Source organism: Gallus gallus, chromosome 1 (assembly GCF_016699485.2).
Source record: "Gallus gallus isolate bGalGal1 chromosome 1, bGalGal1.mat.broiler.GRCg7b, whole genome shotgun sequence".
Lineage (NCBI taxonomy): Eukaryota > Metazoa > Chordata > Aves > Galliformes > Phasianidae > Gallus > Gallus gallus.
The window spans coordinates 91,399,766-91,423,344 of NC_052532.1; the positions used below are offsets into that span (position 1 = coordinate 91,399,766).

The 23,579-nt window shown below is 39.4% G+C and overlaps 1 protein-coding gene across 10 annotated transcripts; it reads left to right on the plus strand.

The window, feature by feature from the left end:
* Positions 1-1,560: 1,560 nt before the first annotated feature.
* Positions 1,561-20,255, plus strand: ARL6 (ADP ribosylation factor like GTPase 6). 10 transcript variants are annotated; one of them, XM_046940057.1, is made up of 9 exons: positions 1,561-1,964; positions 3,496-3,646; positions 5,657-5,718; positions 9,148-9,216; positions 12,057-12,151; positions 15,629-15,758; positions 16,958-17,013; positions 17,129-17,141; positions 19,570-20,255. In XM_046940057.1, the coding sequence occupies exons 2-9, from the start codon at positions 3,524-3,526 to the stop codon at positions 19,604-19,606; spliced, it is 585 nt and encodes a 194-aa protein (XP_046796013.1). In that variant the 5' UTR covers positions 1,561-1,964; positions 3,496-3,523; the 3' UTR covers positions 19,607-20,255. The 10 variants fall into 10 exon arrangements, with proteins under 10 accessions (XP_046796013.1, XP_015151798.1, XP_025005125.1 ...); XM_015296312.4 differs by having other exon boundaries at positions 1,561-1,616; XM_046940061.1 differs by lacking the exon at positions 1,561-1,964 and adding an exon at positions 2,052-3,057.
* The last annotated feature ends 3,324 nt before the right edge of the window (positions 20,256-23,579 follow it).

The window sequence follows — 23,579 nt, forward strand, 5'->3', positions numbered from 1 at the left end:
ATATGTATATTAATAGAAAATGAATGTCATATGTCCAATATCTATTACACGTTGGATATTTTACAGGGAAAGAGTTTTCTTACTTGGGATGCAACGAAAAAAGGAATGTTTCGTTTTAGATTTGGCTCCAGAAACGCCTTTGCTATTCCCAGCTCTGTTGAATTTAGAACTAGTTTTATAGACAGACTAATTTGGGTATAAAACAAGGAGGAGATGAAACCCCCTTCTAACACACACTCGCCCCCACTACCTGATTAGCCCTTGGAAAGTGCCTGGACTCAGAGGTTCATTGTGACACTTATACCTCTTGGTTTTCCTTGAGTAGCTCATAATGTCATCATTATTAGGGATCTCATCTTTCAGTCATAACCTTTCTGAGCTTGGGCAAGTCGGGATTGCCATTTACCCCAGACCTTTAATAATAATGAAAGCAACAGTGAGAATTAGGAAGCTAAATGAGACAACGTCAGCAGTATTTTTAACCTTTCAAGTTTAATGTGAAGCACGTTATGACTAAAAAGATTTTTAAGCAGCTGATCTTTAAGGACGGTGCACATTGCCACCAAACAGCTGTTAGTCCCAGTGTCGCTCCTCTCCCCAAGGCACCAGTTAGGATAGTAGTCTGACAGTATACGTGAAACTAGATTATTGCAATGAGGGATGGAGCTCTGTAAAGGAAAATTGCCTCTTCAAACCGGGGAACAGCACAGACACTTTGGGAAGTAGGGGAAGAACCATGCTGTCCACCCCTCGCTCATTGCTTTTGTATAAAAGTAGAATACAAACCCAAAGAGATGTTTTATATCTGGCAGCACGGAAATAATGGATTGTAACAAGGGAAGAATTGAAAGGGTCTGAGGTGCTGGCTGGGGCTGCACAGCTGCGAAAAAGAAGGATGGGGTCAAGTGCTGAGCTCTTCCCAGCATCCATTTCTTCCTGACCTCGCAGGGTTTCATTAGGGTCTGCAGTGGAGGGTATCAACCTGAACACTGGGGGAACACGAGCAATCCTAGTCCTAGCAATTCCTTGAACAGAAGTGAGATGGTGAGAGAAACTCACGCTAGTGGTCCAGTCAAAAACTTGATGAGACTTTCTAAGGATAGCCAGGGCAGCCTCTCAGTGTCTAAAGGGGGGCTGTAAGAAGGAAGGGGACAGACTCTTCAGCAGGGTATGTGGTGGCAGGACAAGGGGTAAATGGTTTCAAACTAAAAGAGGGAAGATTTAGACTGGGTATCAATATTCCATTTCAATAAGGGTGGTGAGGCACTGGTACAGGCTGCCCAGAGAGGAGGCAGACACCCCGTCAGCTATGGCATTTAAACGCAGGTACGTGGCAGGAAAGAGACTGCATTTTAGTTTCAATCTACCACGTTTTTTAAGCCACCTTAAGCCTGTACGCCAGACCTTGCGCTACCTCGCTCTGCAAGGCCGAAAGCAACCCGACTCATCGCCCACACACGCGAAGCCCTCCACAGCCCCCAGGGGGCGGAGCTCCGAGCAGCGCTGAATCGGCCCCAACTGCGGGAGTTCCCCGGAAGCGGCGTTGGTTACCACAGCAACGGCGCAGGAGGCGGCGGCGGGGCTCGGCCCGGCCGACCGACATTTCGTAGGCCGAGGTGTGTGTGTGTTGCGGTAGGGGGAGGTTTGGGGGCGGTGTGTGTCGTCGGGTCGGATGGGTTAGCTTTCTACGAGGGAGCGTGGGCGGGAAGCTCGTTTCTGCCGGTTCACGGGGCTGCCCTCGGGGCGCAGCGGCTCGCACTCGCTGCCTGTTGCTGCGCGAGGCTCCGACCGAGAGCTGTGCTGAGGGGCGGGCCTGGCGGCGGCTTCCCGGCTTCAGCCCTGGGTGCTGGGCCGCTCTGGGCTCTCCGTGTGGGAAGCTCCAGAGCGCTGCCCACGATCGTAGCGCTGGCTGTGCCGTGCCGCTGAAGCACGCAGCTGCCGCTTGCAGCTGTGGGTCGAGATGCGTAAGTGGCTGTGTGCGGGGGGAGGTGGCTGCAGCCCAGCCTCTCTCCAGAGCTGTGCAACCCCGGCTCTGCTCACAACAGCTCGCTGCTGCCCTGAGTGCCGTGTGGCTGTCGCTGATGCCTCAGACGGACTTACGTTTTCAGGTGGAGAAGGTTCTTGGAGTTTGCTAAGTTCGTGGGCTGCACGCTGTCTCAAATAATTTTAGGGTGTACCTGATGCTGTATGCAGGCTGTAAGCCATAGAAACGTGTTTTGAGTTCTTGCATGTTCTCCTTTTATGTTATAAGAGCGCCTTCGAGGTTCTCTGCTTCCCAGCTCTGATGTCTGTTGACCTGGTAGGCCTCAGAGTGGGTGTGTGAGATTGCCCTGGGTTAGGTTGTCTCACTGGGACAGACAGCAGGCTTATAGGTGAGACTCCTGACTGGACTAGAAAGCAATGCATTCTCAAGCAGGGGTTTGTGAAGTTTACTTGATAATAAACAGTAAGCTTTAATCTGCTTCCAGTGCTCCTATGTATGTTAAAATAAGGAATTGGGCGTAAGGTGAGTTAGAAGAAAGCTCAGTTTTCTTTTTCTTTGAGGGAATAGCTATAGGTAACATGAGGCTTGTTTACTCTGTTGTGCACAAAGCTGCTCTAGGTTACTGCCATACCAGCTTGCTCTGGTATTAATTAAATGCCTTGTTACTGAATGTGTCACGGTTGTTTGATTTCAGCTCACAGGGGAAGTTGTGCTCAGAGGATTTGGTTTGGGGTAGACGAGGCTTATCCTCTTAGCAGAGTGTGCACAGCCAGGCGCCCCATGGGAGGCGTGATGGAAGCTCCTGGAAGTGCAGCTGCCCACTGACTTCGGTCAGTGCCATGGCAGGAGCAGGGCTTTGGCTTCCAGCTGACACGCAGGTGAATGCTGCGTTGTCTGGCTTGCTGTGTGCTGAACCTGGTGTAATCAGGGTTTCTATTTGTGGCACATGGGATCTCAATTGACTCGTGCTAATGTCGGCAAAGCCCATTACAATTAGAGTTTGAATTGAATTGACAGAGTGCGCTCCATTTGCTTCCAGGTTCAGCAACTCACATTAGCAGGCGCCGAGGAAGGTAAATGTTGTTTTGCTTTGCTGTGTAAGTTGTGATGACTAAGAGACTGTGGGCAATTTGAAGGAAGGTGTGCTTTACTCCCTTTCTGTGGGTTGAGTGGCACGTAATGAGGTGTTGGAGTGGTGCCGTTACTGGGGTTGCTTGGAACCGCCACAGAGTTGCTGTCCAGTGAATTGAGGACGGTGCCTTTACATAGACAGGGCTATAAGCAGCCGATCTCATTCGTGCGAGGGCTTCTTGGCTGTAATCAGCTTATGCTCCTTTTGCCTGGCATAGCGAGGGAACCTGCTGCGACGGTGTTTGCGCAGTGTCTTATTCCTGCTGTCCTCTGAAAAGTTTGAGGGCTTCTTATCCACATGCCCGCTTGCTGTGCCAGTGCTGCTGTCTGCGTCGCCCTTTTCCAACAGCTATTCCCTCCTCGTATCTTCTGAACAACAGGTGATCCGTGTGTGTTTGACCCGGAACCATGGGACTGTTTGACAAGCTAGCAGGGTGGCTTGGGCTGAAGAAAAAGGAGGTTCATGTTTTGTGCCTTGGTTTGGACAACAGCGGCAAAACAACGATCATCAATAAACTTAAGCCTTCAAATGTAAGTAGCCTATTTTGTTTACTGTTAATGTTTTACTGAGGAGCTGATGTCTGTATAACTGGTTTTTTGGGAGTTGTTATATTGAATGTGATCGTGAAAAGGATGTGAAGCGTTCTTTGATTTAGTACAGTGTAGCAAACATATCCTAAGAGGTCTAAAATAACTAAAACTAAGTGTAAGCAACCACATGCGTATTATGAAAATGTTTACCAAGAAACCAACATTGTTAATGGTTAAAAACCCCTCAGTAAGAAAGGGTTTGTGATTACTGAGGATCTGGTATTGATGAGCGTGTTCAGAGGCAGAGGTCTGTGTTTTCTGGTTATGTGAGCTGTGCATTTCTTTTAATTTTTTTTTAATTCGTTTTAATTTTTTTGCTGTTTAAATCAGAACACAGCTTTTATTTTTTAACTTCCATGGAACTTTTCTTGAGGAATACCACTGGGCCTTGCTTAAATATGTAACTTCATAAAGAGTTTGCTACTCTTTGGACTATAAAGCTGCTTACTGTCTGTTGCCAATTGTTTGAGGGAGTTGCTACAGTTTGTATCAGGCTAACTGTATATCATTTTTGAAGCCTTCATTTTAGCAGAGTTTTATGTCGTGTATTAATCACTAAAGGTTTCCTACCCAGAGTTGAGAGCTGACTTCAAGATTTATCACAGCAGTCAGTATAAGAGGAGGTTCTGAGGGAATACTCAAGTAAATAGACCTTATTTCTTCTTTGTTTTACTGTAAGTCATGCAGTGGGAATCTATTTCTGCATGTTTTCCTCTAATGAGGAGTTTTAGGAAGGTGGCTTTGCATACAACTTGGGGAAGTCCTATCGTTGCAAGTCAGGGCAAATCCTCAACAGATATGATTGGATCAGAATTTATGAAATTGGTTTCAGGAATTTCAGATGACGGATGATTTTGAGCTCTGGATCAGCACAGTTCTTAAGAACAGCTGCTACTTTGCTGTAGGAGCAGTCTGTCTATTGTCTGACAATTACAAGTGTTTCTCTGCCTGCCTGCAGTTGTTTCTGCTGGGCCCGGTAAATACATTTGAAATAGTAGAGGTGTTATTTCTGTAACAGCTTTTTCTTTTGTTGAAAAGAACTGTCAACTAAACTGTTTATGATGGTGAAATACCACTGTCATAATAAAGCTGTGGATAGATGAATGAACTAAGCTGTTTCCCTTGTGTGTGAGGAGTCAACTGTTTTAATAGAGTTTTTAATAAGGGCCTCTAGGAAGTTTGTGAAAGGGTTGTGCATTGCTTTCTCAGCTCTATAACTCAAGGATCTTTCTGTAATCTAAATGTGAGGTTTCTTCCTGCTCAATATTACTGCTTCTTAAAGGAGTTACTCTGTTGTACCAATTCAGCTGATAAATTAACTTTGGTAGGTCGGCAGTGATCCTGGTTACCAGTCAGATCTACTGATAATGCTTTATGTTTTCCCCATTCCTCTGTGGCAAATGGTAGAGTAGAGTAGAGGTACGGTTGGGCAGTTGTGTAATGCCTGCTGTATTCTTATCAGTGTGAAAGCAACCCCTCCAGCCTAGTGGTATACACTGAGTACTGCTCATCTGGTATTTTGATAGAAGTATACCCTCATTTATCAAAGAAACATGGGACATTGTGTAGACTTGTTCGTGTTTACCACGTATTTTGAGTTTTGACCTCAGTTGCAGTCTTTACACTGTTATCTTCCATTTACTAAAGAAATAACAATGAGATACGTTAATGTCCGCATGTGCACACACAGCCTAACATAAAGAAGTGAGATCTCACTTCTAAGACAAAAACGTCTTCCATCTGCAAGGCCTTTGTCCAGTTGCATCCACTGCTTTTTCAAGAAATTGCAAAACCTTGAATATACAGTACCTGGATTTATAAAAAGCTTGTGGTTAGCATTATATATTTTGTATTGGGAAAAATACGTGTATGATGTATTGGTGTTTCCAATAGAATTCAATATTTACGTGTTTCCTAACTTGATTTTAAAATCTATACTTTCCTTTCAAGGCTCAAACTCAGGACATTGTTCCAACGATAGGATTCAGTATAGAGAAATTCAAGACATCCAGGTAATGGGTCCTTTAATTTTCTCCCTGTTAACTGTAATAATTAATATACAGTAGTTGGACTTGCATCCCTCTTTCAATATGATGTAATTGAATATAATTGCTGGTGGTCTAATGAAACACTGTGCAGTTTATGATAATATTGTAGTGTCCAGAAGTCATAATCAGAATTCAGCACTGGCAGTGGTAGAATATATTCTGTGTTCTCTGCTGCTGTAAAAATAGCGAATATAAACAAAAAGTGTATGTGAGCATTTGATTTCTCTCAAGGGTTTGAGAATGGGGCACTGTTAAAATCTTCAAGAGAGGCAGTTACTTAGATGGTAACTTGTATTCCATTAAGTGCTCTCACTGAAGAGGCTCTGAAGAGCTTGCAGACTAATCTCATTAAATGAAAAAATGGTGGTCACAGCCTTAGCAATGTGAAGATGGCAGGGGCAAAGGTCATGAAAAGAAGAAGTTATTGACTGAGTGAAGGCCAAGCTATTAGGAAAGCTAGGATATATGAAAGCGATGTGGTGAGACAAAGATATTTCAAGGAGGTAATGTTAGATATTATCCTATTATTCTGTAACCTTCACAGTATTTTTTTAATGGGTGCAGTCAGTCTGCAAGAAAATTATTTCTTCTTTGACCTGACATGTGGGATTGATGGGTTTCCTATTTCTACAGGAGGCTCATAGCTGGGTTCTTTCTTAGTAAAGCACACAAGACAGGCTTTGGATTTGGCTGTGTGAGTTTAAATGTTAACCTCTATATTACTTTCCGTTAGTCTGGTCCTGTAATTGGAGAAATGATCTGTGATTATGCAATTCAGATCTTAAAAGAAAGAAAGAAAGAAAAGCTCTTGAATCTTCTGTCATGATCAAAACATACTTTAGGAGTTGCTGAGAACTAAGGCAGTTAGTCTAGAACCTGATCGTGTCAGGATATAGACTGGAAAGGATGTTTTGAGATCTTCCTTTTCTGGACCTCCTTGTTTTGGTATTGTCACCACTCTGGAAGTTATCTGGGACTTCCCAAATCTTGGAAGCCTAATTTTGCTTCCAGTCTTGCTTCTGTAGTCATTTCAGAACTGGATCAGAGTTTACTTGTAGTGTTAAATTGGTTTGGGGTTTAGTATTGGGGGTGAGCTTTCTAGTTGCAAAAGCCTCTTTTGTAGCTTGGTCACCTGCAGCAGAAACCTATTATTACCAGAATGTGATGTTTTTCTGAAGTTGGAGTGTTTGGGTTTTTTGTTGTTGTTGTTGTTGTTGTTGTCGATTTCATAAAGCTGTTTTTGCCTACGGAAGCCTTTTGATGTATTTCTGCCTGGATAGTGAGAGAATTCAAGATAGGTTGTGGAATTTAAGTTGTGACTCTTCTGAATTGTTTGAGGAGAGTCCCTTGAGAGACAGTCCTGAAGGGCAGAAGGATCCAAGAAGGTTGGATATTCCCTAGGAAGCAAATCTTAAGGCTGTAGGAGCTGGCCATCCCCATGTGCAATAAGATGAACTGATAGAGAAGAAGACTGGTGTGGCTATGAAGGGAGCTTTTGCTGAGACTCTTGGGGGGAAGAAAAAGAAAGCTTACCACCTTTGGAAGAAGGGGCAAGCAACTTGAGATGAGCATAGGAACGTTACCAGGATATGCAGAGAAAAAAATAGAAAAGCTAAAGCCCAGCTAGAACACATCTGTCCACCATTGTAAAAGATAACAAAAAAAGGTTTTACAAATACATTAGTAATAAAAGGAGGGCAAGGAGAATCTCCATCCTCCATTACCACCAAGGATGAGGAAAAGACTGAGGTACTCAGTGCCTTTTTTGCTTCTGTATTTAGCAGTCATACAGTTATTCATTACAGTACTTCAGGGTACTAAGCCACCTGAGCTGGAAGACAGGGATGGGGAGCAAAATAAACTTACCATAACTCAGGAGGAAACACTCAGCAACCTGCTACCCCACCTAGACTGTCACAAGTCCACAGGCCCAGATAAGATCCACCCAAGGGCACTGAAGGAACTGATGGAAGTGCTCACCAAGCCATGTTCCATTATTTGTCAACGGTCCTGGTCAACTAGAGAGATCCCATTGACTGGGGACTTACAAATGTGGTGCCCATCTACAAAAAGTGTTGGAAGGTAGGATCTGGGGAGCTACTCTCAGCCTGACCTTAATATCAGGGAAGGTCATGAAGCAGATCATCTTAAGTGTGATTATGCAGCATCAGAGGGACAACCAGGGGATCTGGCCTGGTCAGCATGGACTCAGCAGGTCCTGCCTGACCAACCTCATCTCCTTCTATAGCCAAGTTGAGAGGAAGGGATCTGGATCAGCTGAATTAATGAACTGAAACCAATTGTATGAGGTTCAACAAGATCAAGTGTCAGGTGCTGCACTTTGGCCACAACAACCCCATGCAAGGCTGCAGGCTTCGGGCGCAGTGGCTGGAAAGCTGCGTTGCAGAAAAGGATCTGGGAGTGTTAGTTGACAGCTGGCTGAACATGAGCCAGTGGTGTAGCCAAGAAGGCCAATGGCATCCTGACTTCTATGGAAGTAGTGTAGTCAGCAGGACTTGGGAAATAGTTGTCCCTCTGTACTTGGCTCTGGTGAGGCCACACCTCAAGTACTGTGTTCAGTTTTGGACACTTAACTACAAGAAAGACACTGAGGACCTGAAGCATGTTCAGAGAAGGGCAGCAAAGCTGGTGAAGGATCTGGAATACAGGTCTTATGAGGAGCAGCTGAGGGAGCTGGGATTATTCAGTCTGGAGAAGAGGAGGCTCAGGGGAGACCTCATTGCTCTCTACAACTGCCTGAAAGGAGGTTGTGGCAAGGTGGGGGTTCGCCTTTTCTCCCAGGTAACAGTGATAGGATGAGAGGTAGTGGCCTTACGCTGTGTCAAGGGAGATTCAGGTTGGATGGATATTAGGAAAAAATTTCTTCTCAGAAAGAGTGGTGAGGTGTTGGAACAGGCTGTCCAGGGGGGTGGTGGAGTGTGTTAAAGAACCATGTAGATGTGGCACTGAGGGACATGGTTAGTGGGCGTGGTGGTGATGGACTGATGGTTGGATTGGATGATCTTCAAGGTCTCTTCCAATATTAATGATTCTCAGATTCTGTGAATTTCGTTTACTCAATGTTATAAACAATAGTCAGCAGTAATGTGGTAAAAGGAAAGACTGAATGAGGGCTTATTTTGTATTCAGTGCAACTTTTCATAATTGATTTAGTTCTTTAAGCAGACAATAAACAAGCATGTTTTCTGTTGTGAAATATGGTAAGACCACATAACTAAGTAGGGTAGATAGAAGACAGGTACAGTATCCAGGTTCAGTTTTGAATCTTTTGCAGATGGTTGGGATTTTAGTCTTTTTTTTTTTCTGATCAGAGTAGCAAAGAAAATAGTTTGATTTTGTTCTTTGTGTCTGATTTTCTTCTTTCCTTTACAGTTTGTCTTTCACAGTATTTGATATGTCAGGCCAAGGCAGATACAGAAACCTCTGGGAACATTACTACAAGTAAGCCTATTACTTGTTTTAAAACCTTACTGTTCATATTAGCTGGCATGTACATTATTTAGACAGAAGTCTAATTACACTTAGTGTTCAGAAATGATTCAGAGAAGACTTATGCCTTGGGTTTGACAGGAGGTTGTTGTAGATAAAAGCAATTCCTTAAAAAAAAAAAGGGTCTTTTGTACACTGTTAACTAATGCACTCGTGGGAACATCTTGTTACCACAGAGATTTGGAGATCGTGCTATAGATGAGATTGCTCTTCTATAAAATTTCAATCCTGTAAGAAAGCACCAAGGTAAATTAGGTTTTTTGCTTTTGTGTTCCTCTGTAGGTAAGAGACTTTAAGACTCAAAAAAAAAACCATTGGCTGATGGCTGAAGGTGTTTTTAGTGGTGGTAACTGTGTTGTTGTTGCTCTTTTTTTTTCTTAGGAGCCTCAGAGAATGAGGTACTACATATAAACCAATTATTCTTTCTTCCTTCACCAAAATAAATGTTATTTGTTAAGCAGGATACTTGCCATACTTTATACGACAGTATGTTATTCATGGAGTAATATTCACAGAATGGCTTGGTTTGGAAGGGACCTTAATCTTTTTGTTCCAGCCCTCCTGCCATGAGCAGGGATACCTACTGCTAGATCAGGCTGCCCAAAGAAAGTCCCATCCTTGAACACCTCCAGCGATAGGTTATCCACAACTTCTCTGGACAGCCTGTTAGAGATTCACCACTCTCACAGTGAAGAATATCTTCATAATATCTAATCTCAATCTAGTTTAACTAGTGTTCTGGTTTAAAACTGTCATCCATTATCCTACCACTGCATACCCTTGAAAAGATTTTCTCCCCATCCTTCCTGCAGGCCTCCTTTAGGTGCTGGCAGGCCACTGTAAGGCCTCCCCTCAAACCCTTCTCTATAGGTCCATGTCTCATATGAGAGGCTTGGGAGCTTGATGCAGTACTCAGAGAGTTGCCTTAGTGGTAGAAGACACTGTTGTCTTTTTTTTTTTTTAGTTTCTAATGAAATTTGAAGGTTCACTTGTGTTGTTCCATTGTTCTGTAACATCTGCTGCTAACTTATATGAGGTGAACATTATTAAATCATGCATACTGGTTGCATTTTCAATTCTGGAGATTATAATGTTTAATTTGGTAGAATTTAAGGTATTCTTTAATTGAGGATTAATGCCTCATCTCCTTTTCATGCAAAAAAAAATGTGTTAGCAATTCAAAAACTTGCATGGGCAAGAGATTTTTCGTTGTTGTTCATAAATCAGTTGTTTTTCCCATAAATTGTGGATGTCAATGATGCCCTTAGACTGCTCTTAAAATGCCAGTCGAGAGGTTTGTAAGCAACTCGTTTTCCTCACTGTTGTATTTATACAGCAAGGTACCCTTTGTGCAGCATACACTGTTTTGGTTTTTTTAATGTTAAAGTGAAGGGAGTTTCTTAATGCTGACAGTGAAATGCGCACTCATATCCACTTCTCTTCTTGATCTAATACAGGAGTCAAATATTTAAGATTAACTTCTGCTAATATATATATATATATATATATATATGATTATACACAATTTAGTTGATAAAGTTAAGCTAGATTTAATTATGCAAGAACAGTCAATTTTAGCAGTTAATTCTGATTAAGTACCTGTATCATAGTAGTTGCCTTAAAATGCATAATGCTTTCCCTTTTCCTGTATTTGGCTTGAAACTAATTTCTAGGATGTCCTCGAAGGGCACATCTTAATTGTTTGAAAACTCTTGTGTTCTTATCACTGCCTGCTGCTTTTCAAATTATTTTTGTATTAAAGATGTGCTGGAGTCTGATTGTTCTAGCCAAATGTTATATGGTCCTAAAAAATACATAGGCCTTTTCAGATTATATTCAGAAGCTTTATTTATTGTTGAAGTTCTTCTGTATCTCAGAAAATAAGGAACGTTCTCATACGGTCTTAGACAAGACAAGTTATTTCTTCTGCAGTAAACCTAGGACTGAGATTTTTTTGTTGTGTTCTGATTGGAAAACGAAGATAGGTGAGACTGGGTGAAGGGATACCTTGTAGTGGTGTCAGACAAACATAAAAGAGAAATAAGTATTGCATTAAAATGGAAATTAAAAGTACTTTTTGTGGGTGTCCTGTAGCAACTCGCCTGAACTGTTCAAACTTTATTTTGCTTTCAAATAAGTCTCAATAAATGAAATACGAAGTCATACAATATCAGTAGAATTCCGAAATCATGAGTTGAGTAACACATATGTATGTTTTGTCTATGGTCATACTGCCAGCAAGTTGTCTTAATGATTCGAAATAGCTGAAAATGTTCACTTCTTGTTCAAAAGCAGGAAAGATCTTAATGTAGACTGTTGTAAAAGTTAAATAATCTGAATGTGCCTAGTTGTTAAATATGTGGACGTGCATTTTATCTTTGGAGAATGCTCAAGTTCTTATTGTTTATTCTTTGAATAGACTTCTTTTACTGTGGGAAACAAAGGGTTTTTACAGAAAACCCTTCTTGAGCGTAGCAGTTTTGATTACATTTTCAGAGTTCGTTTTTCAACCTGATGGTGGTGAAATCAGGATTTCCAAAGGGTCTGTTCTGTAGCCTGAGCCCCGCACAAGTCATGCAGCTAAGAATCTCATGTCTCAGAAGAATTTATGCAGGTTACCAAAAAATTGAATTTCAGAAGTAGGGCTGGATTCTAATGTTAATGGTAAATAACAATAGAAAATGAGAGGAAAAAAATGGGTTTGTTTGCCTTTTCTGGTGTTTCTTCTGAAGCCTTAATCACAGTCTAAGAGAACCTATAATTTGCCTCTTTGCTCTTTTTATGTCATGCAGAGAAGGCCAAGCCATTATTTTTGTCATTGATAGCAGTGACAAATTAAGAATGGTTGTGGCCAAAGAAGAACTTGACACTCTTCTGAATCATCCAGGTGAGGAGACCTCTTTCCCCTTCTGTCTCCATATTTGTTATATTGTAGTAAGAACAGCCCTTCTTATCTGACACACTCTGGATATCTTACAAATATTTTAGATGTACGTGAATACCAGAATGGGAATGATAGTGTTGGGTAAGTTTTGGGGTCGGTCTTTTTTTTGTATACTTATTGAGTTTTACAAACTGATCATACCTAAGTTGGGTACATTGAGTTGGACTCATCTCTTGTTAATCCATACATTACAAAAATGGTACTGGTTTGAGGAAGAACAGATTTTGACCTTTTGGAAGCTGGAGTGCTGCTTGTACGTGGTGACCAACACACACACCAAAAAACTTGCTTTGCTGACTTTTTTTATTATTTTTTTTGATGGTTAATTCCTTTAATGTAACTTTCCTTTTTTAAATCTCATCTTTTTTCTTCTGATTATCCTCATTTCTGGCTATCAAGTATATAATTATACCAGACAGTTTCAGTTGCTTATAAGAGGATGAATTGGATGGAAGAAGATATGTGAGGATTCGTGATAAGGCACTTGTATTTAAGGGTTTGTTTGTTTACTCTGAGTCTGCATTCTTTTAAGTTTTTAGATCAGTCAATTCTTCCATTATTCACTTCTCCATATATGGAATCAAATTGATGTATTTCTAAGCAGTATGCAATTTTGTCTGGCTTTTGGGATAGTAGGTAGTTGCTCTGAGCAGCTGGAGTGTAAAACTACATGCAGGAAATTTAAAGTGAAATTGTACTGCATTTTCATGTTTATTTAGCTAGTTTATTTAGCTGCCTTTTACTTTGCTGGCACTAAGAAAGGAGAAGCTGGCTTCTGTATTTCTAACCAAGGTGATTTGTGGTAGAAGCAATTGTTTTGCTACGGTTTCGTTTTCCATGCAGACTGCATCTAATACATGAATGGATCAGTAAAGATGCAGTATTTGTGTGAACTGACTGAGCCCTCTGTTTCACGTTCAGCAGTATGGGTTACTTCAAATGCATGCATTGTAATGACAGCATTGCAAAGTTCAAGGGGAGGGTAGAGGTGAACCAAGGGCTGAAGGTGGATTACCTACGGATTAAGGAATTTTGTAACAAAGCAGGTATTAACCACATTCGTAAAAAGGTGATTCCGTAGATAAAATGGAAACCATGGGAAACCGAGGATGAGAGGTAAAGACTGCTATAGCATGTTGTGAATATATTAAGGCTGAGAATATGCAAGCTTAGGTGTTTTGTTTAGGAATTATCAGGTTACTAACATTGATCTCGTATGTCAGAACTGTTCAGTTCTTGATAAATTTGATGTCTTCTAGTTTTTGAAAGATCTCAGCTGTGGCTACCTAGAATATTCCCTGGAACCAAGAACAGACAATTGTATATGTTTGCCTTGGAGCAGCTTAGGTCAAGTGCAGTAGTAGTGTTCTTGTTTTATTGTTTTGGATTTTAATAGGTCTTAAGAGAAGCAAAGCTTGTAATGTTTGAGAAAAGTGGATTTTAACTGAATCAACCTGCAGCTGTTTTACTACAGTAATCATAGAATAGTTTATGTTGGAAGGGACCTTTAAGATGATCTCATTCCACTCCCCCTACTATAGGCAGGGGCACCTCCCACTAGACCAGGTTGCTCAAAGCCCCATCCAGCCTGGCCTTGAATGCTTCCAGGGAGGGGACATCCACAACCTCTCTGGGCAACCTTTTCCAGTGTCTCACCACCCTCACAATAAAAAACTTCTTCCTAATATCTGGTCTAAATCTACCCTCTTCCAGTTTAAGGCCATTTGTTCTACTCTTCTTCTGCGTACCTTACTTATTGCACTTCTTTGCTTCTGCCTCTGCAAACCTTGGCTCAAATGTACATGTTTATTTAAGGTTTAAATGCATGCTGGTTAACAACCTTATGTAGATTCCAGTCCCTGAACATTTTAGGCAAACTTTTAGTATAAAAGAAGTTCCATCTCTTTTTGTCAGGTTTTGTCTGAAGTGGTGGAGTGCAAGGGAACTTGTAATGTGAAGTGTTAATGATGTTAGAAGTTGTACTACCTGGGACTGTTTCATGGATCAGAACCATTTCTTTTTTAGTTGTAGATGGTACTGTCCACAAACACATAACATCTCGTTTAATGATCACAGTTATCATATTATTTTGTTTATCAGACGTGAGCATTTTGCAGAATCATAGTCTTTAGATTACCTGTTGAGATGTTGACTCTTGGGTCACTTGCCCTCCAGCACATGCTTCTATATAAAGAATATCAAATGTATAGAAATTCCATGTTATTTTAAAGTTGCCCATTGAGCATCTATAGTGTTTGAGTGTTCTTGATGTGTTGGCTTGTAACTGTAACAAGAAAATGTTAGCTGTCCATTAATAAACATCAAAAGTTGGAGGCGAAGTAGGAGGCGTGAATATGGCATAGTTGGAAATAATGTAATAAGGTAGGAAACATATAAATATCTGTGGCTATCAGTTTATTTAGCAAACATCTAAGGGATGGGGGTAGGTGTCTGCCACCTTCCCTAGCAGGGTTAGCTGGCTTATGTTTAAGGCTCCAAATAAATCCTCCACTTGTTTCCTGTGTGAAACTTTCTTTTCTGTATACTGTTCTAAGGAATAGAATATTCATCAGTTGTTTTTAAAGATGTTTTCCTGTTGAGAATTCATTGAGTCAACTCAATTTTTGATAATTCTGTAATTATTTTTTTATTATTATTATTATTTTTAGCATTGATACTAGTAATTTCTTTGCCATTTTGTTCTCTTCAACCTGACAGATGTATACTTTGTTTCCTTGCAATGGCTCTTTTTACCTTTTGTGGTAATCAGAGAGGCTTATGCTTTTGCATGCATGATGCATGAGTATGCTAGAGATTGGCGTGGTACCAAGGTCATTGGTTTACTCTGTGGTTCCCATTGCTGACTGAGAAAAGCTTCTGGAAGTGAAGTCTTAGTTCAAGTGAAAGTAGGACATGAGGTTTCCAGATGTGTACAGATTTTCCTGTTTCATTATTTTTTTAAAGAAAGCCAGGGGTGCTCTCCAAGATGTTGTAGGATAATGCAGACTATTTGTATGATTCAGCTTTTGGGGCGATATGAATGAATGCAAATCAATTTTAACATCCATTTTACATATCCAGTCTTCAATAAGTGTAGCTCTTCAATAAGAAACGTGTAGTATTTTTAGGGAACTGTTTGAAATCCTGCTCTTCATCACCAGCAATTTATACGTACAGCTTTATACAAGGTAGGGGAAGGGGTGAGTGGAAGATCCCAAAGCTTCCCAGAAAGTTTGTGGGCATTCTTGAAGCGTGCATCAGAGGCCACGTGACCCAACAGTGAACATCTTGGTAGGATACAATCTTCAAAGAGTTGCAGTTACAGGTGAGCAAAATATCTTCTTTCATTATTTGCAATTTGTTGCTTGCAGAGATAGTGTTGCATATTATCATGGTAGTTCTACTTCTACTCACTCCTAGATATTAAGCACCGTCGACTGCCTATTCTTTTCTTTGCTAACAAGATGGACCTCAGGGATGCAATATCATCTGTGAAAGTATCTCAGTTATTATCATTAGAAAACATCAAAGACAAGCCTTGGCATATCTGGTAAATTTTCTTTTTATTTCTTCCTATTTATTGGTGTTAATTTGTACATTCATATTCTAGCACTCTCATGCCACTCGTTACGTAATACAAACTAAATAAGCCAGATAAAATGCTGTGCTGCTCTATGTGGAAAGAGTAGAAACATTACAATACTCACTGTGAAATGTATTTTAAACACACGATGCTTTCATGTGGACCATGACTTGAAAATTTTCACAAGAGATCTGTTACCCAGATAATGAAATAGGAAACTTCACACTGTTCAAAATGTTCTTATCAGAAGAGTAGCTGCAACTATTTTTGCTGGAAAGTAGAACTATTATATTTCCTTTTCTGAAGGATGTAAAGATTTCCTATAGATAAAACAATTTTGACTGTATTCACAGAGGAGGGGAGAGAAAAAAAACCTCTCTCATCAGTGCTTTACAGGTGTTAGATTGTTTTTACTGAAGTTCTCAGATATTATGAATTAAAAGTAAAATCAGCAGCTAAATGCTGCTGAAAAATAAAATGTTCATTTATGCCCTTTACTATTAAATTTGATTTACCTGGGTGTTATTTTGGAGTCCCAGCTTTACACTGATGGATTCTCAAGCTACTTGAAAAATAATGTTATAGGTAACCACAATAACAGCACAGATTTGCTACTCCGATAGATTTCATAAGCTGCAGAATGAGGAGTCTTAAACAGTTGTACTCTTTTAGATTCTCACTGTTCTCATGGCAGCTTGATTTTCTTTACTGTATATATAGACAGTTCTAGGGTGTATAGGAGTCTGACAGCTTCACAGTGTATAGAAACTGCATGGGAAGAGGGACAGAGCTACTTCATTTACTGTTTACAGTAACACTGATGTATCTTCTACAGCATTGCCTGCAGAGGGTGTTGCTTAAGTGTGTCTGCAGCAGAGCAGTGTGGCTCTCCCTTGTGTAGGTGCTCTTCCAGACCCCCCCACCCCATTGTTCTAGGGATGATTTCTCAGCCTGAAACTGGAGTAGTTTCTCAAAATAAAGTAGACCACATCTTAAAACGGTGTTCCCACATTGGGAATCTAGAATACATCATTTGAGAAGCAGTCTTCTCCAGGTGAAGTAAACTGAAATGTAGTTTATGCTACTTCACAATTCTGAAAATTACAGGTTTAGTGATGAAACTGGTATTATTGCAATATTTTCATTATTTGATTTGTTTCTTTCAGTGCCAGTGATGCTCTTAAAGGGGAAGGCTTACAGGAAGGTGTGGACTGGCTCCAAGGTATATTGTTCTGTACATAATTTTGCTCTGTTTTCATTCTGTCAAACTCTCTGATTTTTTTAAAAGTTTTTTCCTTTATTTCCTTTGTTTTCTTTCTGTCCATTTCTGCTGTCAGATCAAATCACACAGTGAGTATTGATGCTCTATCTCATGCTTACCTTTCATTTATCCCCTTAATATACACGCAAAGATCATATCAGATCCTCTGCCAAAAATACACTATGAAATGTTATGCAGACTCTTGCAAACAGAGCAGAACGATTTCTTGCAGAAATAATGATACCTGGTGCTCTTGAGCTTCAATTTGTATAGCAGTAACTCAGTTTATACTTGAATTTATTCTTACTTTTCTGTCCCAGTTTTCCGTATCTTGTTGTGTATTTAGAAACAGTAAATAAGCAGGCTAGAAAAATAAATACACTGCTTTTGATCATTCAACTTCAGTTCTTTAACCAGCTTAGGTTATAAGGATTCCAGTGTATGTAGACACTCATAACTACATAGAAAATAAGGGATCTGGCTTACACACTCTCAATTGCGAACTTGGTTTGTTTGCTCTGTGTCTCCTTATGTTGCATATTGGTAAGGATCTGGTCTCTTTTGCCCTCCCATGTAGAGCTAAATGTATAGAACAGTGAGGTGTGGTATTGTTCTAATTTTAGCTTCCTCTGTCTAATGTACATTGCTTACATTGTAAATACATCAAGTAGTGTAATATAATCTGAAGAGAATATATGTGTGAGATGGTCTGGATAAGTGTTCTGTGCTGTGGTAGCCACTAGATGTCAGCAATGTACCAGATTCAATGCCATTAATTTCCTTAAGAGGTGCAACTAAGTATCTGGCATTGTACCTGATTGTCTTCACTTGTTCATGGATACAGTTAGAAATGTTTCATTTTATTATATTTTTAAGGAATAAAAACGTTTGATAATCTTTTCAAAGGAAGAGATACTATCTGGAGATAGTCTCCCCAAAGAGATTTGCTGCCTAGCAGAGGACAAGTTATGCATCCTCTAAAATTTGAAAGAATTTTGTAGTGGAGAAGCAGCATCTTACTACGGAACCTCCTTCACTGTTGTTTTGTATCACAGAGAACAGATTCTAAATCATGTATTTCCTAATTGTAGGCTTTGTTCTCATTTTGTAGTCTCTTCTGGTTTCCTGTCTTTGAGGAAAATTCTAAGTTTCAGTCCAAATTTGGAGCTGATGATTTTGTACATGGCATCAAGCTACTTAAATACGTTGCCATAAGATATTTAGACAAGCATTTGTGGTCCTTCTAAGTTGTATGTGTAGATTTCTAAGTTCTGCAGGCAGGTAATTGTACTGTTGCTTATTTACAAAGCTCTTCATAGCTATTCATTTCTCGTGGATAGCTAAGCTTACTAATTTACTGAGCTGAAATTCTTCTGGCACAGGTTTTACCTAAAAGAATAACCACTAGCTCCCATCTCAGTCCTCACTAAAAGCTTAAGTAGGATTGAGTTTAAACTGGATTGTTCCTAAGTGTGTACAGCTTGACAGTTATACCTTCACTGGATGAAGAATAAATTTCAATTCCAAGAATCAGTTTCTACTACAGTTCTCCTGCACGTTCCTGGAGCACCGGAGGGGAAGAACTGGAACAACTCAAAGTTACGTTGGTCCTTAAATCGTGGCGTTTTTTGGGTGTCATAAACTTAAGTGAAGGAACAGACACCTGCTTAATGAAATGTACAGTACTTTTCTTTAACAACAATACTTTTCTCACTTCCTTTTTCCAGACCTGTTTGTAGGTCTTTTGCAGCTCTTCATAGGTTTGCTGATTTGAGAAGGGACAGATCTTGCCTTTTTTTTCCTCAGTAAATGCTGATGTTGCTTATTTCCACGTTTTATAATGGGGATTTTTATTGCAACACGGTATCATCAGTAAGGTAAAACTAGCCTGTCTCATGCTGGTCTAAACATAGCTCTCATTCCCTACTACTGCTTGTAATTAAACTGTGCTGACATCAACATTTTATAATGGGAATGCAATATATTTATGCTAACGAAGAGAACGTTTGAAGTAAATTTGGAAGTGGCAGTCAGGCTCTCTGTATGGAGAAGCACAGTTACTGAGAGCAAGGATGTTTCCATGTGAATTATGCAAAAACAAACTTTGGTGTTCATGGCTGTTAGGGATTTAGTTCTAGTTTAGTTATGTGGAAACTGAAATGTGTGCAAGGAATTGAAATGTTTTGAAATAACGTATTTCATTATTTTCAGACTTTGTTCCCATCAGAGTTCCTTTATAAGCTTGTAAATGATAAAAATTGAATTATGTGAAAGATTATTTGTCTGTAGTAACCTATAGTTGGGGGAAACTGCTTTGCTATGGAGGAATATCAGTAGTGAATAACAGAGCAGGCTGAAAACAACACAAACTTCGTTGTTCCCCCCATTTTAACACGAAAAACATCTATTGGTGTTGTTCTGTAATATGGACATACTGGGTTTATGCATTCAAAAAATGAAATGGAACAATAGTTCAGCTACTTGTAGTTAATAGTAGATGTTTCTTTTTCTTAACAGATCAGATGCAAGCAATGAAGACATGAGAGATAAATAAAAGGTGTATGGCATTCTCTGTCACAAACTTTGTTAGCAGCTGATGAGTTCTCGGAAAGGAAGAAAGGCTTAAAGAAAATGGAACACTTCAGCTAAATGTTCTGTGATGATTTGTTTCCTTTTAGTATCTCTTCCGGAAAAAGTAAATATAGATAACATAGTATCTCAGGTATGCTCATCCATGAACTAAATTGAACCGTGTGTCTGGGGAGCATATTTTAAACCAAAAATGTGTAAGTAATAAGCATCTGCATTCATTTGAGGTTTTTGGTGATAATTAGCCATGGGGCAGTACGCCACTTCTGGGGGGAAAACAGCTTTTGAACAAATGGGAGTATTTATATTCCTGAGGAAGAGTAGTCAGTACTTCCTGAAATGAAACTATATGAAATACCTAAAATAGAGTTCCTACAAACAGTAGGTTTTTTTAACCATAAGTTTTGACATTGAGATTTTTTCAAGTAACCATCTGCAATAGACTACTAGAAGAATATTTTGAGGTTAACATGGGTTCAAATGTTAAATGCAGCTTTTACAAATGACTGCAGATGTTTTAAGGAATTTCTCATAATCAAATGTTACAAACATTGTTTTGTGCTATGTCATGGTTATATTTGCATTCCCATCAATAAAATTTCAGATACACAACATGTCATGTTTTTGGGTTTTCTTAAACATAATTGTGTTCATTGATGGCCTCTACATGATAGACTTATTTGCTTTCCAGTTAATCTCATTTGGATTTTTCGTCCATTTTTTTTAATGCAAATAGGATTTTATAATAAAACAGTTACCTCTTTTCTCATTTTTTTTTTAAATTATTGCATATAGTTCATCTTTCTAATAAGCTACACTGCAGTTACAGATTGTTTATGGAGCATATGACTGAAAATTATATTTTGGCAATGCAGTTAAGGGGCACTAGTCTATTAGATCACTGAAATTTAATATGTATTGTGCACAAAAACTATTTTACTTTCAAGAATGACTTTAATAAGCTTTCTGACTTCAAAGATACACTCTAGGTAACAAATTAAGTCAGTGCTAAGCACTTTATTTTTGCCATGCCGCCTCTTCCCCTTTTATTGCCTCTTCTCATGTCTGATTAACAGGAAGACTTGCACTGGGAGTGATGAAGGTGATTCTTTACTGTATTCTGCTCCCACTAGCTGATTCCTGTGGGAGATGCAATATGTAGATCTTGCAAAAACTTTTTCCCCTATGTTGAGATTTAAAACACAGAAATGTTCTGTAAGCAATGCCTTTTCTGGCTCACTTAATAGAGGAATATTTGGAGCAAAGGGAACTACCTGAAATGGTAAAACTTTCGTGTATTTCCAGCTTTATTGAACAGCTAATTCTAAGTCACCTGCTCTGCTCAAGGGAATCCTTCTGTAAAAGTCTTTCTGACAGGATACAGTTTTTCTGACAGTTGTTTGTCATGAAAATACTTGTTTCTGAAGCCCGTTTCTGTGCCACCTTTGGCCTTCTGTCAACTCTGCATCTAAAATGTACATAATTAAATACGAAAAAGGAAAAGTCATATATAACTCTGAGAGGTTTTACTAACTTGGAATTTTGTGGCAAATAACTTTTGGTTTACTTTGCACTGGATATTATGGTAACAGTACTTGTTGGAAGCATTTTTTCATAGTATAAGTATTTTGTAATTATTCTGGTTCACTTAGATGACTTATTTAAATGAGATATTTAATTTTAAGTTGGCATTATTTTTTTCCCTACTAAAGGAGGATTTAAATTCTTAAATAAAACCTATCTCCATTTCTGCTTTTATTGAATAAAAGTGTTTCTGTACACGGGCCTTAATGGCTTGCTGATGACTTCTTGTTTATTTATGTTGGACCACACAAAGTACTGTGTTTTTCTTACGGATTGCCTTTATTTTCATGGGAAGCTGTTTGAACTTAGTGCTTTGTTCTTTCACCCACAAATCTGAGGGAAGTACCCTCTTACCTTCTACTTTTTGCTTTCCGATGCAGTTAGTAAGCTCTTTGAAAACAGCAGTTATGTTGGTTATGATGATTACTGTTCCTCTTTCCCTTTTATTTGGGGGGGGCACCTCAGTAGATCTTTGTGTTGGATGGAGATTTCTTTGAAGAAGTGGGAAAAGGGAAACGCTTGAATATCCTCATTCTATTACTGATTCAGCCATCATGTGTCTCCGAGAGCATTTATGATTGTTGTGTGGAATATCAAACTGCATTTTTCCTCGACGTTACCATACGTGACAGGTTAAGTGCAAAGTTGAAAGGTAATAGAGTGACAGAAAGGCTCTCTGAGACTCTTTGATCTTGACAACCCACACAATGTGATGGCTGTTGCTTCTTTGCTACATATTTATGAATTTTCTTAAAAATATGCCTGATCACATGTAAGACTGTATAGCATATTTAATTGAAACACAAAGAAGTCACGCATGCAAAGTGCTGCCTTTTACATCTCCTCTTTACAAACAAGGGATAATCAAGGAAATGTGTGGATCTGAATCCTTTCTAGCTTTGCCTCTGGTACTCAGGACTACAAGTCCCTGGGAATTTTGTATGTTCAAACCTGTAGCTACTTGCAGGTACGTTGAGTTTCAGCATGGCCTGATGACTCCTGGGCAATTTTTCTGCTAAACAAGTGGATTTGTAAGGTTAGGTTGCAAATGTACTGGATCCATCTTTTATCCTTGTAAACTGTAATAGTATGTGCCTCGTTTTTTACGTACTAACGAGAAAGATAGTTTGCTATGAAAGATTAGACATAGCAGATCAGTGGCATTGCTTAGTTGTCTGCAGAAAGGTGTTCTGGTGTGATAGTACAAGGAAGGGTAGCATTGTATTTCAGTGCTTCCTTAGAACAGCTGTCCAAATGTCTTGCTGTTTCTCTCAGAAAACAGGTCATCTCTATGAAGCTGTAACTATGAAATAACTTTCTGTTAACAGTAAGCCATAATAATGGTGATTCAAAATATTTGTCTTATACATAATATTTCTTATGTGAACTTGGTTGTCATCTATTTCTTTAAATCTTTCTGACTTGTCAGAGGACCTGCCTTTTTTTTTTTTCTTAAATTATTCAAGTACTATGCTAGTGACACTTTACAGTTCCTTCCCTGTTGTTTCTTTTGAGAAACAAAATACATAATGGGAGAAGATCACAGGAGATTGGAACGGAAAAGCAAGAGAGGGAACTACTGAGGAAAGACTTCAACTGTTCTCTTTTGGAAAGGTCAGGAAAAGTTTGCTCTGGAAGGTTACTTTGCTATGTCTTGATGTTTTATTGTTGCTGCTGCACAGCCCATACTTGACTGCCTAAGTTGTAAAATGTGCTGTTACTATGCCAAGGCAATGTTACGGGTAATGTCTAATCAGAATTCAGGATTTACAGTGCAGTCTTTTAACGAGTAAAAGTGCCAAGTGCTTTTAATAATATCCCATAATCGTATTTCAGTTCTGAGGCTCTGTAGCTCTTGTCACAGTAAGTTACATCATGAAAGCAACTGCGTTGATGTGAACCAGCATTTTATAATTAATTTACTACTGTTCAGTCAATTGGATTGATGCTTAATTGGCCAGATACTTCTATCCACATGAAGTTCTGCTTGTTCTCAAGAGTACGGTGCGAAGATGTTCTGTTCCAGTGAATGTCAGGATCTCTCTATGAAAATCTGCTGTGTTTACTTCTTCCACTTTTCTAATGATCGCATGAAACTCACTCCCACTACCTCTTTTCAAAATTGATTTTTAAAATGGAAGACTGTTAACATTTTTTTAACCATTAAGTGATCTTACATTTTACAAAATACTTAGCAGAAGATGAAGTTGTATTGCAATCATATTACTTGGATATCAATTCACAAGAGAGCGTAATTTCTCTATGATTCAGTGGATGCCTTTGAAAATCGGGTGAACTCATTTAGTAAATGAAATATACACCTAGAAACTTCGTATTAGGCGGTGGTTTATAAA

Bases quoted from the DNA above. Each gene is read 5' to 3' on its own strand.
- ARL6 (XM_046940057.1), top strand. From the start codon at position 3,524: ATGGGACTGTTTGACAAGCTAGCAGGGTGGCTTGGGCTGAAGAAAAAG. The intron at 3,647-5,656 runs GTAAGTAGCCTA...TTTCCTTTCAAG, and splicing joins ATAAACTTAAGCCTTCAAAT to GCTCAAACTCAGGACATTGT. The intron at 12,152-15,628 runs GTGAGGAGACCT...ACTCACTCCTAG, and splicing joins CACTCTTCTGAATCATCCAG to ATATTAAGCACCGTCGACTG.